The 16,252-nt window shown below is 44.3% G+C and overlaps 3 protein-coding genes across 6 annotated transcripts; 1 reads left to right on the plus strand and 2 right to left on the minus strand.

Annotated features, from left to right (window-relative positions):
- Window positions 1–1,232: 1,232 nt before the first annotated feature.
- On the minus strand, window positions 1,233–3,921 carry cenpx (centromere protein X). Its single transcript, XM_076142678.1, has 5 exons — window positions 3,865–3,921; window positions 3,155–3,206; window positions 3,023–3,076; window positions 2,849–2,937; window positions 1,233–2,472 (listed from the first exon to the last, which is right to left on the minus strand). The coding sequence occupies exons 1-5, from the start codon at window positions 3,898–3,900 to the stop codon at window positions 2,458–2,460; spliced, it is 246 nt and encodes an 81-aa protein (XP_075998793.1). The 5' UTR covers window positions 3,901–3,921; the 3' UTR covers window positions 1,233–2,457.
- Window positions 3,922–6,725: 2,804 nt separating this feature from the next.
- On the minus strand, window positions 6,726–13,138 carry tmc6a (transmembrane channel-like 6a). 4 transcript variants are annotated; one of them, XM_076143256.1, is made up of 19 exons: window positions 12,699–13,133; window positions 12,106–12,251; window positions 11,888–12,007; window positions 11,670–11,798; window positions 11,201–11,312; window positions 11,015–11,102; window positions 10,671–10,928; window positions 10,260–10,429; window positions 10,028–10,172; window positions 9,431–9,586; window positions 9,072–9,220; window positions 8,714–8,804; window positions 8,473–8,570; window positions 8,281–8,376; window positions 8,113–8,188; window positions 7,895–8,028; window positions 7,626–7,802; window positions 7,260–7,338; window positions 6,726–7,169 (listed from the first exon to the last, which is right to left on the minus strand). In XM_076143256.1, exons 1-19 carry the CDS (start codon window positions 12,752–12,754, stop codon window positions 7,086–7,088), a joined length of 2,364 nt encoding a protein of 787 aa, XP_075999371.1. In that variant the 5' UTR covers window positions 12,755–13,133; the 3' UTR covers window positions 6,726–7,085. The 4 variants fall into 4 exon arrangements, with proteins under 4 accessions (XP_075999371.1, XP_075999369.1, XP_075999368.1 ...); XM_076143254.1 differs by having other exon boundaries at window positions 11,201–11,798; window positions 12,130–12,251; window positions 12,699–13,135; XM_076143253.1 differs by having other exon boundaries at window positions 11,201–11,798; window positions 12,699–13,135.
- Window positions 13,139–13,719: 581 nt separating this feature from the next.
- syngr2a (synaptogyrin 2a) lies at window positions 13,720–16,167 on the plus strand. The gene is made up of 4 exons (XM_076143157.1): window positions 13,720–13,917; window positions 14,439–14,676; window positions 14,807–14,940; window positions 15,086–16,167. Exons 1-4 carry the CDS (start codon window positions 13,819–13,821, stop codon window positions 15,284–15,286), a joined length of 672 nt encoding a protein of 223 aa, XP_075999272.1. The 5' UTR covers window positions 13,720–13,818; the 3' UTR covers window positions 15,287–16,167.
- Window positions 16,168–16,252: the final 85 nt, after the last annotated feature.

The raw sequence follows: 16,252 nt of genomic DNA on the forward strand, positions 1-16,252 counted from the left end.
AAATCCCCAAACGCACCGCTCGCCTGTAACCGGGGCTTTTGTTTCTGTACTTCTTTGTGAATGTTTGCACGTTTGTCAGTTTTCACATAAGTTGCGCATAACTTGATGTGCGCCATGTCTGCAGAGCGTCTGGAAGGAATGCGTTCTCTCTGTGTCCCATGCAGCATTCCTCCATGGTTAGACAGCTCCGTGCCCATGAGGGGGCCACCAGGGCCTCTTGTCTCCTGAGCACTAATGCATCACAGCCACAGCTAGATCAAGGACAACGCGCATGCATGTACACACACGGACAGACAAGCTACACACCATCAGACATTTCATGTATTAGACAAAATAAATGATGACAGAATTGTACAGATCCTATCAGGGTCGTCCGATGATGAGGTGGCAGGGGTGCACCTGTAGCTTCGTTGTGAATTATCAAAAAATATCATCATCCAAACATTTGAGTCGGATTCTAAATCGGTCAGACTGTATAAAACATAAAGATGTCATTGTTTTGCACAGAAAGGAGCTTCAAGGTGACAGAATGTAGAAACTGTGTCATGGAGACCAGCGAGCCGGGAATGAAGGAGTGAGATCTGACATTATCCCAGCGTTCACTCAGGACTGATGTGGACGACTCCACCCTGAACACAGCACACACACAACTTCTCTATTGACTTGTTTTTCTGTGAGGACAAACGCTTCTAGAAGTCCTCACAAGACTTCTAGCTCTGCCATCACCACTTCAGTTAAGTCACATATTCAACACAGCCATGAATGAGTCAACCGTATCTGCGTGTATAAAGGAAGGGATTGGCAGTAACTGTTACTTCGTTTTAAGTCAGTATTGATAGCTATTGTTGCAATCAGGCAGATATCTGCGGCAATGATCAGGGCCTCGTCCCACATGAAGCACTGTCCAAGACCAGCCAGACGACTGGAGACGGATCAGTCTCTGTCTCCTGGGAAAAGCCTCTCGCTGCAGAGCTTCTCCAAAGCGTCTGGACTGGCTGTCGACACTCCCTGCCTTTAATGTATGATCAAGAAAAGCTTTAACTCATTACTCTCTTCAACGCCCCTCCCCATTCTTGTCCTAACTGCTTCCGTATGTTTAATAATACTGCCTTCAGATGTAATTTGTTCCACTCATATGCATAAGGAGGAAAGTTGTACAGTAGTGCAGTGCTTTGCCGTTTCAGAGCTTCCAACTGATCATTGTTGGTGTGGAAGAAAAAAATCCAGTCACGTCCAAGAGAATAAGAGTTTTTATTACATCTGTGAGAAATGTGACTTTGATACATTTCAGGTCAGTTAAACTTTAAAACTCTAAACTACAGAGCGAGATGTTGCTACTAGAAAATATCATTTCATTAACTGTCAACACACAGAATTATTTACCTACAAAATATTTTACTTTTCTAAAGCTCCTGGAGGCGTCGTTACACTACACGCAACCAAACAAGCTTTCTCCTGAGCGTCTGCTGTACACATTACTCATGGGAAACACTACATCCAGTCTGGCCCCTACTAAAAAGGTGCCGGGTCAAATTCCAGGTGCTGTGTCCTTGAGCACCTAGCTCAGCCTGGACTGACTTTAACCAAGTTGCTTCCAGCTGTATGTGAGCAGCATTTGTAAGCATAGTGACTCATCCATCAGCCACACAAATAAATAGTGTGAGGTGTTGTACAGCTATGCTGACTCACAGGGAAGACATGTTGGTCCAGGACACCGCTGGTGGACAACCATCAGAGGCTCCTGGGTTAGAAAACCCCACATTAGCCAGGCCCTTGCAGTCCCAACTCCCCCCTCTGCTGTGATGAAAGGGGAGAAAGCACCTCTACTACTCGCCTCTTTTGTTTATTTACCTTCAGAATTACACCCTGCTCTTCTTGGACCATGTTCCAATGTGTTTTGTTATGTTTCCTTTCAAACAGAATATCTATGCGTGTGGTCTCTGGCCATGTTTGGCTAACACACACTTTGGTGCACGCACACTCCCATTCAACTTTCCCCCTGTGCCAGAGGTCCCCTCTGCCCTTCCCCCCACCTCTAACTAAACATCGCAGGACAGCAAAAGGGAACTTCAAAGTGGCCGGAGGGGGTACTCCTTTTTTCCTGGCACTTGTCATCATCTAAGGGACTGGCTGCTCCCCTTATTACTCTAATTGCTTCCAACTGCTCCAGGAGGCTTTGATGAAGGGCGCCGTGGAGCATGCTGGAAGCACCTGTTGTTGCAGAGGAGCACAGGTGGGCCTTATTGATGGTGGCATGGAGGGCAGCAGACAACAGGGAGAACACCGCTGGCAGCTCCTTTAAATCTAACAGCTTCAATAAATACACAATGACAATTCTAAGGTAATCCCAGATTACAGGTACATGGAAAAATGGGAAAAATCAGTAAAACAATATTTGTCTGATAGGAAGTTGGCAGCACATGTAGCTCTCTGGCTCCATCTAGTGGCACCATTCTGCTAGAAGTCCAGCAGCTGTTAGAGAGGAGAGAAAGATCAACAGGGTCATGAGGCGATGCAAACTTTGATGTGGTGAATAAAAGATGGTGTTAGTACAAATACTGAAAAGGAAATAACTGAATATGAATAAACATGTCTTCTAATGAATACTAAACATACAAGAAAGAATGGAAAACTGTCCAAGGTAGATCTATTCTAGGTTTCCAATAGATCTACACCGACTCAGCATGTTGTCATATGGAACATTTCGCTCAAAGGATCTTGTTCTTGCTGTAAAACTGACGGTGGTGAACTGAACTGAACTGAACTGAACTGAACTGAACTGAACGTAGATGAAGATTCATTCACTCATCATGCTTTATGAAAGTTGTAGGACTTCTGATCTACACACCAGCTGAGGTAAGATCTTCTCAAAGTGCTCAATGTCCACTTGGTCACAGTCTTCAGACTCAGCTTGTTTCAGTGATCTCACAGCCGCTTCTGAAAACAGCAACACACCAGGTTATTCAACATAAAGTTATCAGGTGACCTTGTATAGCAGCTGTAACCTATCAGGCAGCCGTACCTTCCACAAACACCTTCAGCATCTCTGCCATGAGTAGCGCCGCATCGCCGCCGACTGTAACAGAGGCCTGAGGATGAAACATTCTGCCGCGGTTTGAGCAAAGTCGGTTACATTATTGGTTGCCGGACTTACTTTTTGTTTTGTCTTCTTTGAAGAAACTTGACAAAAGTTTGCTCACAGTTTCCTAGAAGTAAGAATGACACAAGTTTACATACGTCATGAGTCTGCTGTCATTATGTGTAGCTGCTTTTTTGCCTAGTTATTAAAGTTATTAGTTAAAGCTTCCATTAGCTTTATATACGATAATAATATATAGATCAATAACAACATAAGACTGTTATTTGACTACCTCAAACCTTAGTTTACAGGAATTCAGACAAGCCGTAAGGGTGCATTCGCAATAAAATGACCAGTTTGATGTGAAGACTGCAGTTTTAGAATTAAACCAAAACATTGAGGAAGAGTAGGTGAAGTCATACCTCCTTTGTGCGAAAATGTGTCAGTTTCGTGGGAACTAAGCGAGAATACGTGACGTCAACCCGGAAGAACTACAGCTTTAAAATCACTCTTCAACTCGGCGTCCAAACAATTCACCATAAAGTTCACATTTTAATGCGGTGCCCGGAATTAAATGCACAAAATGTCCAGATTTGTCTCCACAAGTTCTGCATTCTCAGCGGCAAACTTCGGTCGAATCACTTCGCTGTGGGCGTTTAATAGTAACAAACAGACAAGCAAATGCAATCTAGCTCCAAAGCAGAAGGAATGACAGCTTTACAGAAAACAAAACGCAGAACAGTCGAGTAATAACGCCGCTGATGGAGCGATAAGGTCGTATTTACCTTCTTAAACCCGACAGCTGCGTCTCTCTCCGCCATGTTTGTTATTGTGGGAGAAACCGCGCGCGCTGTGCAACGATTGGACAAATACCAGTGACGTCACTGGGAAAAGCGACCACAATGACGCCGATGAAAATGAAGTGAAATAAAGTGCCATTACCATGAATACGACTTTTCCTGTCGTTATAGTTATATAACGACAATAGTAATAGTTGTTGTGGTCATCATCAGTAGTAGTAGTAGTGTTGTTGTTGACGTTTCATTTTCAATTTATTTCAAAATCCAGAAAATGTCACAAAGCAATCAAACATATAGCAGCACTCCTGGTAGTAGTGGGATTTTTTATTAAATGTCCAAGTTTCATGCAATTTGAAATCATGACAAGCTTCAGCTAAGTTCCATAATGCGATTGAAGATTGAAAGGTGATGGAAACAAACACTATTACATTAGAAATTAATTTTGTTTCTATTTGTTATGCATATCAGTACTAAACAGTATGTGATATAATTTTAATTTCTCAGGCAATACAATTTCATTCAGACCATGAAATAAAACATCAAATGATCACAGATGTGTGTGATCTTGTTCATGTTTTATTGTGTGCAAGTAAACCAATTCAAAGTTTCCGTCTTACCTGTACAAAAGACAAAAAACACTTCCCTACAATTCAAGGCAAAACAAGCGATAATACATAGATGTTCAATAATGACTTGGCTTTTCTATATTGAACATTTTTGTCAGTACATGCTCAGACCTTCATTTTTGGCATTTTAATATTTTTCTGAGATAAGTGCTTAGTTTAGTCATCAATAACTTCATCATCTAACCACTGAGCATCTCCTAATATGTAGCCCAGCCCCACAGAGCGCCTTGGTCGATGAAAATTAGTGTCTTTTTCAGCGACTTCCTCCTCTGCATCGTCAGCCATCTGAAAGAGAAGAGAGACAGAAGTGTTTCCTGCAAACAGCTGATGGAGACACAGACGCGAAACGCAAATGCCACTAATCAGTATTCCCACGACTACAAATGCTGATTTTCAACTCCAACCATGACTTGTTCTTACCTTCGGACTAACAACTCTTCTCACTTCCACGTCACAGCCTCCAATATAATGAGGACCAGCCCAGTCTGCTTTGTCTGCTTCCTCTTCATGGGCAAATCTGACATAGGCCATTGTTGTATTATTCGGCAACTTTTTCTTGATCTGTTTTATGGAATGAAAAACGAAAGACAATGGTGACTGGTTTACATTAAAAGTAACCAAATCCCCGTAAACCACGACGCATAAAAGCACTAATACAGTTTCGTTGAAAATATATGGATTCGTTTTCATTTCATTACCTTACATGATGTGACGCTGCCCCACTCTCTGAAGTAGGCCTTCAGGTATCCTTCATTTATGTGGGGGGTCAGCCCTCTAACAATCAGACCATGATCCTGAAATAAAGAAAACATCGGCTTCATGGCGTTGGTCTGAAAGTGATGTGCTGTGTTACAGAGAGGCCACACTTAAAACTATCCTTCAATCAAAATCTCTTTTCTTCACAAGAGTGGCACTCTGCAGAGCAATAAGAGGAACTCATTACTTACTAGTTGGTAATGATTAGCCAAATCAGTCATGTGCCTCTTTGGGAGGCTGATGTACACCCTCTTAGGAGCAGTTGTTGTTGTCACATCCATGTTATCTGGAGAGAAGAGGATTTCATTTATCTACAACCCTTCATTCTTTTAACACTAATAAATAAAACATGACATAATAATAATAGGACTTCTCAATTTGCAGTTACTGGGAAGTAATTAAAAAGACAGTCACAGCGAAACTAAAACATGTAATAATCAGATTTAATGATGTCAAGAGAGGTTTCAATAGTGCTGATCAAAGACACAAGTTGCTGTTCATCTTACCAGACATCTTCACCCAGTTGTTGGACCCTCTAAGGTGCCAGAGCGCACGGTGGAGTGACTTTTATCCCCTTGTCCCTCTGAGTCACAAAGACCCGTCCTCCGCCTCTTCTGTTAAAATTCTTCTTGTGTCAACATATTTCCAAGGAAACATTTTCAAAGGCTACGTAGACATTCCATAGAAAACTTCAAGTAGACTCAACCTGAAATGCCATGACCGACTTGTTCTACAGGAAAATTTCGGTTGTCTGTGAGGCTGTTAGCCAGTAAATATTGGCCAACAACACACTAACAAACATTCATGTACACCACGAGTCAACTGGATTATATATAGAAATGTTATAATTTAGCAAAAAATACAATAAAAACATTTCTCCTTAGATTTGTAACTCTGAAAGAATCCCTCATAATTAAAGAATGTCACATCACCATGACAGATTTACCTTAATTGTCACACTATACACTATAACTCACACAGTTCCTATACTGTATGCAACAGGATGATGTAGACTGCTTCCTGTTTTGACACAATAGTCCTCAGGACACAGTGATTTGGCTACATTTGCATTTTAGCTCCATGAACCCTGGAATGTGTCACAAGCCACTTATGTCAACCAAATTCCCCCCGAGAGGCACTGAGATGTGACGAGCACGTTAAGTTAGTATCACTCGTTGGGAATGTAGAGTTTCTGCTGGATGACACACACACACACACACACACACACACACACACACACACACACACACACACACACACACACACACACACACACACACACACACACACACACACACACACACACACACACACACACACACACACACACACACACACACACACACACACACACACACACACACACACACACACACACACACACACACACACACACACACACACACACACACACACACACGTAAATAATAATAAATAAATTCAAACTGAATCCAACACCAGGAATGGATGTTTAATGCATTTATTTTGTCTTTCAAACATATTCAAGATAATTATTTACTAACATAACACAGTGAGATTAAGAGCTATAAATAAAATGTAATTGCCCTATTTTGGCACTTTGTATTCATTCCATTAGATATCCAGCATATTAAGTTCCAAACATCACACACTATACAGAAATATCACTAATTGCCTCGTTCTTTCACACTCACATTGATGGCACAACCACTGAAGAATTGACGTGCTGCATGTGCGGACGCTCCTTTAAATTGGAAACATGGAAGATGATCCGTTTGTTACAACATTCAGCACATCGGCTCAACAAAGATATTTCAGACTGCGAGAACAAAAGTGCAGAATGAATTATGGCCTTGATGGGGAGACCAGACGACGCTGCTGATGGAGGCCTTGCAGTTTAGAGATGAGGAAGGTTTTGTCTTTAGCCTCCTAAAAAAGCAAAAAACATTAAAAAAATTCCTTTCCCAATAATACATTAACTGGTTTTATTTCAGTGATTCTGTGTTAGCGAGTTCATACATTTTCAATTTGTGTTTCCAACATCTTGACGATCCTCCTTTGGCCATCAACGACTTGAACCTGAATGTATATCACCATCCTGAAACATTAAGATCGATTAATAAAAACTTCCACAAAGAAACGTATTTAAATGAAATATTAGACAAGGCGCCAAGGCCCAAGTCATCCTCCATTTATTGATCATGTTTGGGTGACAGAAGCCACGCCCACTGAACTTTGGGAACCAATTATAACAGGGATTATTAAAAAAACAACTTTTAAAAACTGATGGTGGAGAATCTGTATGACATCTGGATAACATCAGACAATGAAGGCTTCCACAGACACATTCCTGTAAACATTGGCAGCAGTCGTGCCACAACTCACAGAAACACTCCAGTGGCCAGGAATAAGAACACTGGGTTCTCCAAGAGATACGTGTTGACCCATCTGAGCCAGACCAGGCTGGGGTTTGCCACCCCCACCTCGTGGGCCCACAGTCTCCCTGCCTGGAACATGGTGGTGAGGTTCCTGAAGGGGCCGCACCCAGAGGACGGTTTAATCCTGTGTAAGACAAACGGGAGGGGAATGTTTATGTGTGGGGATCTCAGACACAACCTTTGATGAACAAACAGCTTGAAAGCGATTACACTGACGTCCAAATTGTGTAAGTGACGGATACGGCAGCGCCGAGAAACGAGGGGAAGCACAGGAGGAAGGTGAAGAGCGATGTCATCTGACTGGCTCTCCAGGGCTTTCTGGTAGCCTGACAATTCAGCATCAGGCTGCTCTGCAGAAGGAACAACAGGAATGCTTTCGTTTGATTGTCGCGTATTGCAGACGCGCAGCGGAAAATGGCCGCCATCGTACCAACCTTCTTCATGTAGAAGAGCACAAACAGTTTTATGATCTGAACCCCAGGCAGCAGTGGAGCAAACAGCACGCCCAACCTGAAGGAGCCAGGAGACCGTTACTGTCATCATAAACTGTGTACCTCACTTCATTTGTTACGTAATCATACACTGTAAACTGTGTTTTATACCAAATGAGGGTTTGACCATATATGAGCTCCAGGACGTTACGGGCTATGTCGAACACTGGCTTCCTGTTTCTTTTCAACACGCGCTTGGAAAACAGCCTGTAGAGCAGAAATATCGGGTCAGCTACCAGCAGGTGGATTGGATGTGGATCACAGGCGTCATTAGAACTGTGTAGCAGGTAGAACGCCACTCGCCTCCAAACAAACTCGCCCAGAAACGTGTAAAGCACCGTGCAGATAAAGTCCATCAGCAGCAAACGATACAATTCCTGCCCCACAAAGCTCTCCCAGCACTGCAGACAGTAGAGACACATGAGCCTCTCAGTGTGTAGGCCAAGGACAACACGGAGACACTTTTGTCAGAGATTTGAGGACTTCAGCAAATGATTACATGTCAGTGCAGCTGAGAATGTGAGAACAAAACATGTGCTTGTACCTGAAGACCACGACTTTCTGGTTCCACTGCAAGTCTGCCCAGCCAGTGGAAACACAACATACCAATAATACAAACCTTCAACAGCAGATTCCTGAAGAAGGAAAACGCAATGAAATTAAAAATGTCAAGATGAAGAAGAGCCATTATGAAAAACAAAACATGCAGAAAAAGGGGGAAATCTTCACTCGGGACAAATTAGTAGGTAAAAGTGATTAATGGAGTTTTATTCCAAGATACAGCTCTTAATAAGTCCAGAATTGTTCCTTTTGTCTGTATTATTAATGTGTCTGACATTTCCAGGAACCCTTTTCCTCACCCCCACCCCCACACCCAGTTTGTGTGTAGTTCTTGTTCTCACCTGAAGATGGAGACATAGACACAAACGCTGGGCGACTGGTGGTTCTCCATCCATGAGACCAGGTTGAAGAGGCCAGGCAGTAACAGGTTAATGGCCGAGACCACAGCAGATAAGATGAGCAGGTGAGCATCTCCATCGGCGGCAGCAGCCTGACAGGGAACACAGCTCAAATATGTTGTTTTATTTAGCACATTTGTGCAACATGCAGTTTTGCAGAGCCACAGCTGGCTGACAAATAAGTGTCAAAAAAGAGAAGTGGATGAAAGCAGGGGAGCATTTGGCGTAAACTCCCATGACGTGTGACTAGCGTTGTGTGAAATCAGTCGCGTGTGGCTGCACAGCCTTGGTTCGGCTCTAACCAGGTGCGCTTGGTCTGAGAGGTAGTAGACGGCCAGCGTGCTCAGGAATATGCTGACCAGACACATGAGCCAAGCCAGGAGATGCAACAAGAGAAACCGCAGGCGCTGCATGAAGCTCTTCTCCTCCTCCCCCATGATCATCTCAGACAGCAGCTCCTGTGAGACATGCAGAGGCCACAGGGAAGTCAAGTGTGTGTGTAATGCAGGACCAGCAACACTCAGATCAACACTCAAAATTGTGTAGAAACTGATTGACTGTTGGTGCCGGTTACGTGTCGACAGTTTTACATTGCAGTAAAAATCCTCTCACACATACCAAACATTGATCATCCTCCATTTAGTTAACAGCAAATGATCTGATGAATGCTTATTCATAACGTGCTTGAATCAGTTATAATAAGCTACAGAGTGTGAATACACAAGTGTTACTTCCTGTCATACAAAACCTCAAGACAGCGTGAAGAAAACTGCTCGTGTTTCAGTGAGAACATGTGACTTTGATGTTCAGCTTATCTGTTCTGTCTGCTGCAAATTTACTCAAAGACTCTCAGCTTTATACTAACTAAACACACGTGCATGCCATCCACGCTGGTGCACCTTGAGCTGGGTGCTGATGTTCTTAGATTGAAGTCTGATAGACGCCTTCTTGCTGACTTTGAAGTCCCAGGAGCAGAACACCTTCGCTGCCATGTTCCCATTTGATTTGAGCACGTGAAAACTTCTCCCACAGGACTTGAATACGCTGCCACAGAACAATGAGTCCATTAAACACACAGAGAAAAAAAGACATCCGGGCATCAACAAGGGTACGACAAAAAAGTAGCTCAACCTGTAAACCAGGATGATGCAGATGATGAAGAAGGGTATGCAAATTGTACAGAAATAGGCTACAGGGATGCTGTACTGCAGCATCCCAGAGGCGCCGCAGCCTGGAGGTTGACACGTGCTGATGGTGTTTGTGTAGTAGCCATAAAACATCACACTCTCAGAGAGGTAACCCTGCCAGAGAGAAGAAGAGGAGACTCATCTGCATCAACTGGGCCACATTGTGATATAAGAGGGTTCTATGCCCAGACGTGTTTGGAAGTTACAGTGTTTAAAGTCTTGCCACTCCTGTCTAGCTAAATTCTTGGGACCTTTGACTGATGAATACAAAAACAACCCCACGAGAACACAAAGCATCCTTCACTCATCTTCGCCCAAAGGTCTCCACACGTATAAATAGACCCTCACATCTTACCGTGCCTGTGAGGAGCTCCAGGCCGCTGAATGCGTCGTAACTGGATTTGTGCGGAGGAGGGAGAACGACTTGCGGGAAGATTAGGAACCAGCCGTTGATGATGAAAAGTAACAGGTTGAAGAGCAAGAGGGTTCTGAGGAAGAGGAAGTAGGAGAGCACCCCAGTTCCGAAACGGGCGCTCAGTCTTTTCATGGGCGACTTCCACAACTGGAGGGCGGCGAGCAAGGGGAGGCAGCTGTGCGAGCACGAGCGCCAAGTCTGCACAGAGCCAAACACAAGGGCTGATGGGAGATGGGAAGCTGACGTGGGGTTTGAATAGGATCACACCTCGTGGTTGTACTCACCCTCCGGATGCGCACAAAGAGGAGGTGATAGCATGGAACGTTTCTGTTGTTGAGGGACGTTTCAGCCGCATCACTGAAAGCAAGTCTCCTAATAACAGTTGAGGGGGGTGTCAGATCATCCAAACACCTGACTCCACTCAGGGCTGATGTCCATGTTGTTGTTCTGTATACATGTGCTGAACGTACCTGATCTGCATCTTCTCTGTCAGGCTAAGGGGCATGGCTCGCAGCTTGCACACGCCGTCGGCCACTGAGAGACTCTGCAGGTCTGACACCAACTGCTGCAACTTGTCTTTTTCTGGTAACCACAAATATAGCAAAAGCAGACACAGAGCCATATTATGTTGCTGCACCTGTGGAAGCTGAGGAACACCGACTCCCAGTGGACAAAGCAGTGCGAGGGATGTCTGGGAACACTCTGGGTTTGGCTTTAAGGAGCACACACACACACACACACACACACACACACACACACACACACACACACACACACACACACACACACACACACACACACACACACACACACACACACACACACACACACACACACACACACACACACACACACACACACACACACACACACACACACACACACACACACACACACACACACACACACACACACACACACACACACACACACACACACCTCTTCGGATGGAGCCACTGTGGACAAACGGCTGGGAGGGATGGGAAGAAGCCTGCACTTGGGTCCGGTGCGTGCTTGGTTGAAAGGAACGTGTGGCTCTCTGAGAGACGACCGCAGCACTACCGATCCCTGTATCAAAACCGGCAAAAAAAAGTTGTGTTTAGTCTAAACTGAATGCTCGACAGCCGAGACCGTTTCCCTGGAACATTCGACCTCACCGGCAGTGCGACTGGGCATGGAGGAGAGGACTCTTAGGGTAGCGGCTGACCAGCGGCACCTCTGCAAAGGGCTCATCTGCTCTCTGTCAAGTGTCCCCTCTAGCTGAAAGGACTGACCATCTGAAAGAAACACAATTCAGCAGAGAGTGAGTGCTGACGGCTTTTGGTCAAATAAGAAGCATGAGCACACAGAGTACAAATCAACATAATATGGTTACTTGTGTGGCAACGACTAATTGGACCTGTGCGTTCTCCGAACACCTCCATTTCCAGAGATTCGCCAGAGCTCTCTGAGGTCCAACTTGACGTCCACATGAGCTGCCGCAGAGACTCCTGGGGTGGATCCTCTTCTTCTCCGACGTTCCTGGATGATAGAAAGCATCGCACAACATGTGATGGAGATTCAGAAAGGCTTGAACTTCTGACAGCTGCGTACGCAAACACTGCATCATGTTTGCTTTCATCTAGTTTTCCATGGCGTTTTGTTCTGGTGCATTTTCTGGAGAATACCTTTGCATTTCCTGCTGCAAAAATGGGATCACAGAAATTTCGCAAATATCCAAATAAGGATGAGAGGATTGTTCTTTCCAAACATTCCCATCATTGCACAGTAGCACTTCCCTTCATAAACACATCAAACAAAAGACCCACATAAACAGGACACAATACCACTTAATGTGTGACATAAAGGGATATTAACATCCTCCACACATTAATGATGAGTCATAGACACACAAGGGTGAAGAACAGCAATGCAAATGTAAAGGAAACGGCAAATCAAATCACTCTGAAAGACAAAAACACAACTTACTCATAATCAGCTTCCATTTCACTAATGTTGTCGTCGAATCTTTCAGTGTGTGCCATAGTCTCAATGTTGACTCGTGCCTGCGTGGGGATCAGTTTCTTTCTCTCAGCCTCATTATGGACCACAGTGCTGCCAAAGGTCAGACTGCAGACTGCCAAATCAAAAGACTGACACTGAGAAAAGCATTTACTTCATACTTCCACTATGCAAAGTTCCTGCTCAATGAAGCTCAGCTGCTCTGACGCCTCCCACATAGCACATATCTCCCTCTGATGCTCTACTGACCCTGCTCCGATATGAAACAAGTTCAGTCAGGGCAGAATTAAGGAGACAGAGGAGGACAGAGTTCCGTCACCATGAACTTGCTGAATCAAACACCTTTGTTTAACACACGTGTCTGTCTGTCTCTCACACAGCTGTCTCTCCTTAGTCCCAATCACAAACCTGACAAATTGTCCTCGCCGTCATTGGCTCACAGGGCTTCTGCTTCCACGTTAAAGACGCTGCTGCCATCTCGAGTCCGAGAGTACAGATCATCCTTTTGTTCTGTCGATTTTCACTCTAAATAGATACTAAATAATTCTAAATAGATAGAAGAACTAAATACAGAAGAACAAATAAATAGCATCAGTCTGCATTTTAAAAGCAAAACATTTAGGTGGTAACGCCACTCTCAAAATGAATTTTAACTTTTGGTGACCCGCGAAAGACGTTGGTGTAACTCATTGAATGAATCCTTTATTTTTCATTAAATTCTAGTGTAGCAGCACCAACAACTTCCTAATATTATTATAACTCCACCTGTGTCTAAATGCCTAGATTCGTCTTCTCAGAATGTATTAATTTTTTTTTTATGAAATGTTGGCAAATGTTGACGCTTGTATAAAATATAATAAATTGTGCACTCGAACGTAACGCGTTATTCCATATTATTTTATTTTGGAGTCTGTTCCAGTGTGAGTGCTTCGCTGGGTGTTTCGCTTTACGAGGCGCAGCGAAGGCAACACTGGAGGGGCGGTGCTTTGAAAAGTTTTCAGGAACTTGAAGCGAAAGTGTCCCGGTGACGAGGAAGACTCGGACAGGAACCCCGATACGGGACGGCGAAGCTCAAGGATTAAAAAACATGCAGAGCGGCGCGTATGGATCCTCTCTGGCCGGAGGGGCGTTTGACGTGGCGGCCTTCGTGAAGCAGCCGCAGACCATCCTTCGCTTCCTGGCCTGGGTGAGTGAGACGTGACGCGGCCGCAGTTTAGCCGCCGTAGCTGAAGCGCGCTGTCACTTTGGTGTAACAGCTGTGCAATGGAACTTCCAGCAAACCGATTGAGGGGGCGAATATTCAGCGTTTTAGCGCTGCGAACGCGTGACAAACTGTTTGCTGGACGTTAGATTGTAACCTTTAATAAAGTGGAAACAGAAGTGAACTTTGTTTCGCACTTGTTGATGGTGGCTAACGTAAGCTAGCGCAGGCAGGTAGTGCTGTGTCACCGCACGAACCAGTTCACCTCCGCCGTATCCTTGATCGTCACTGCGTTCTGGAATTGGAAGGGTGTGCAGTTTCACAGTGTTACGCCACAAATTGAAACTTGTCCAACTGTGGCTGTCGTTTTCGTTGAGGAACCTGACTTGTTTACTGCGGTTGTGCTTGTACCTCAGCCGGGCTCTTGTGATGTGAGGCATGTGATCTCCATATCTGCACGTATGAAGTTCTGAACCACGTGTTTCTCCTCTTTCTTTCTTTTGCAGCTGTTTTCCATCGTAGTGTTCGCTACGATCACAGCGGAAGGTTACGTGAACGAGCCCAAGGAGAACATCGGGCACTGCATGTTCAACCACAACGAATCAGCCTGCAGCTACGCGGTGGGCATCGGCATCCTGGCCTTCCTGGCATGTGTCGTCTTCCTCATCCTGGACGCTTACTTCCCACAGATCAGCAATGCCAGAGAGAGGAAATACATCGTCCTGGGAGATTTAGGATTCTCAGGTAAGTCAGAAATCTAAGCTATGAAAGTTGGTGAACAAGTGAGAGAAAGAAATAGTTTTGTCACCAGGCTTGCGTCACAATCAGGACGTGTTAACCCTGTTCTATGGGTTTGTTTGTTTCATCTTTGCAGGAGTTTGGGCTTTCCTGTGGTTCGTCTGCTTCTGTCTCCTGGCCAACCAGTGGTCCAAGACTGTGGAGGGCGCTTCTGTTGCTGATGCTGCCCGCGCTGTCGTGGCCTTCTCCTTCTTCTCCGTCATCACCTGGGTGAGTCTCTCAGCACCTTCCCTGCCAATCCAGTGTTTGACTTGCAGAAGGACTTGATAAGCTTCTCTTCAGACATTCTGTGAGATTGTACCTAGGAGAGGTGTAAATGTTAATGCCGCACCTGTGCCCCGCTTCTCTCCATCAGGGTGTGCTGACGTTCTTTGCCTATGGGAGATATAGCCAAGGCGTCAGTGACTTTGATCAGGACTACAGAGACCCGGCCAATGACAACACCACTCCGTACCCAGCTGCTCCGTATGCGGGCAGCGGCCCAGCAGGGTACCAGCAGTCACCTTTCACCAACACCGAGGCCCCTGCTGGAGACTACCAACCTCCAGCTTACTGAAGGACCAGAGATAAGGTTGAGGAAGAAGAAGCTGCCGCCGTGGGATGTTTCTTTTTAATGAAGATGTGTGCTGATGGTTCATTTACAGTTTGGACTATTTTTCACACTCAGTACTGCTTTTTCCTTTTGCATACCGCAGGGCGCACTTTTAGTTTGAGTCTGGTGCAGAGTGTCACTTGGTAAGAGACGGTCATGCCAAAATAAGTTTTATTTATGTGCCCTTTTTGTCTGTTTGTTTTTGTTTATAGTGTTTTCGAATGCTTTGCGTGGCTAAAATGGACAATGGACTGTTTTTTAATTGAACAGTCTTAACTAAGCAAATGAATGCTTTCATTTTTAAATTAATCTACAAAGATTTGGCAGCCATAGATTAGGAATCCACCTTCTCAAAAATGCTTGATCTAAAACTACAAATTTGTATTATTTAATCATCGGGTGCATTGAAAAGGTTCCCATGGTAACTACTGTATTGCTCTAGCTTTTACAATCAACCACTGAAGATGGCTTTTGTGCACTGAAAAACATGAACTAGTTTCTTGGGGGCCATTTGTTGCACATATCAGATTTAAGACGATTGATGTGTTTTAATTTTGATATGAATACATTTTGATGTATATAAGGCTGTATTGTTTTTTTTTTTTTAAATGTTGTATTAAGGTAGCCAATGCTCAACCATACATTCATACCTGCTACCTCTGCAGAGATTAGATGTGCCTTCTTGACTCCAATCATAGCAATGTTCACATTTAATACATTCAACCCATAACCCAGGATTTGATTGTCAGTCATCGATGTGGAGATGTTATTGGATACTTTACAATCTAAGACTTCCTAGTAAAAGTGCCTTGTACAGTGTTCTGTATTTCACAGTATGATGCTGTTTGCCAAATTAAAAACTGTTCATGTTTAAAAAAAAAAAAAAAAAAAAAAGCAGTCCTCTTTTCATAGGTCACCCTTAGCTACACT

This window comes from Genypterus blacodes, unplaced genomic scaffold, assembly GCF_046128005.1.
Source record: "Genypterus blacodes isolate CSIRO-AG114 ecotype Tasmania unplaced genomic scaffold, CSIRO-AGI_Gbla_v1 ptg000022l_1, whole genome shotgun sequence".
Classification (NCBI taxonomy): Eukaryota; Metazoa; Chordata; class Actinopteri; order Ophidiiformes; family Ophidiidae; genus Genypterus; species Genypterus blacodes.

What these genes read in the sequence shown, in the direction of transcription:
- syngr2a (XM_076143157.1), top strand. Translation starts at nt 13,819, where the DNA reads ATGCAGAGCGGCGCGTATGGATCCTCTCTGGCCGGAGGGGCGTTTGAC. An exon ending in TCCTTCGCTTCCTGGCCTGG is followed by an intron (nt 13,918 to 14,438) that starts GTGAGTGAGACG and finishes TTTCTTTTGCAG; the next exon opens with CTGTTTTCCATCGTAGTGTT. An exon ending in GGGAGATTTAGGATTCTCAG is followed by an intron (nt 14,677 to 14,806) that starts GTAAGTCAGAAA and finishes TCATCTTTGCAG; the next exon opens with GAGTTTGGGCTTTCCTGTGG.
- tmc6a (XM_076143253.1), bottom strand. Translation starts at nt 12,754, where the DNA reads ATGGCACACACTGAAAGATTCGACGACAACATTAGTGAAATGGAAGCT. An exon ending in GAAATGGAAGCTGATTATGA is followed by an intron (nt 12,252 to 12,698) that starts GTAAGTTGTGTT and finishes TCTATCATCCAG; the next exon opens with GAACGTCGGAGAAGAAGAGG. An exon ending in TGGAGCTCCTCACAGGCACG is followed by an intron (nt 10,430 to 10,670) that starts GTAAGATGTGAG and finishes TCTCTCTGGCAG; the next exon opens with GGTTACCTCTCTGAGAGTGT.
- cenpx (XM_076142678.1), bottom strand. Translation starts at nt 3,900, where the DNA reads ATGGCGGAGAGAGACGCAGCTGTCGGGTTTAAGAAG. An exon ending in CAGCTGTCGGGTTTAAGAAG is followed by an intron (nt 3,207 to 3,864) that starts GTAAATACGACC and finishes TCTTACTTCTAG; the next exon opens with GAAACTGTGAGCAAACTTTT. An exon ending in CAAAGAAGACAAAACAAAAA is followed by an intron (nt 3,077 to 3,154) that starts GTAAGTCCGGCA and finishes CCTCTGTTACAG; the next exon opens with TCGGCGGCGATGCGGCGCTA.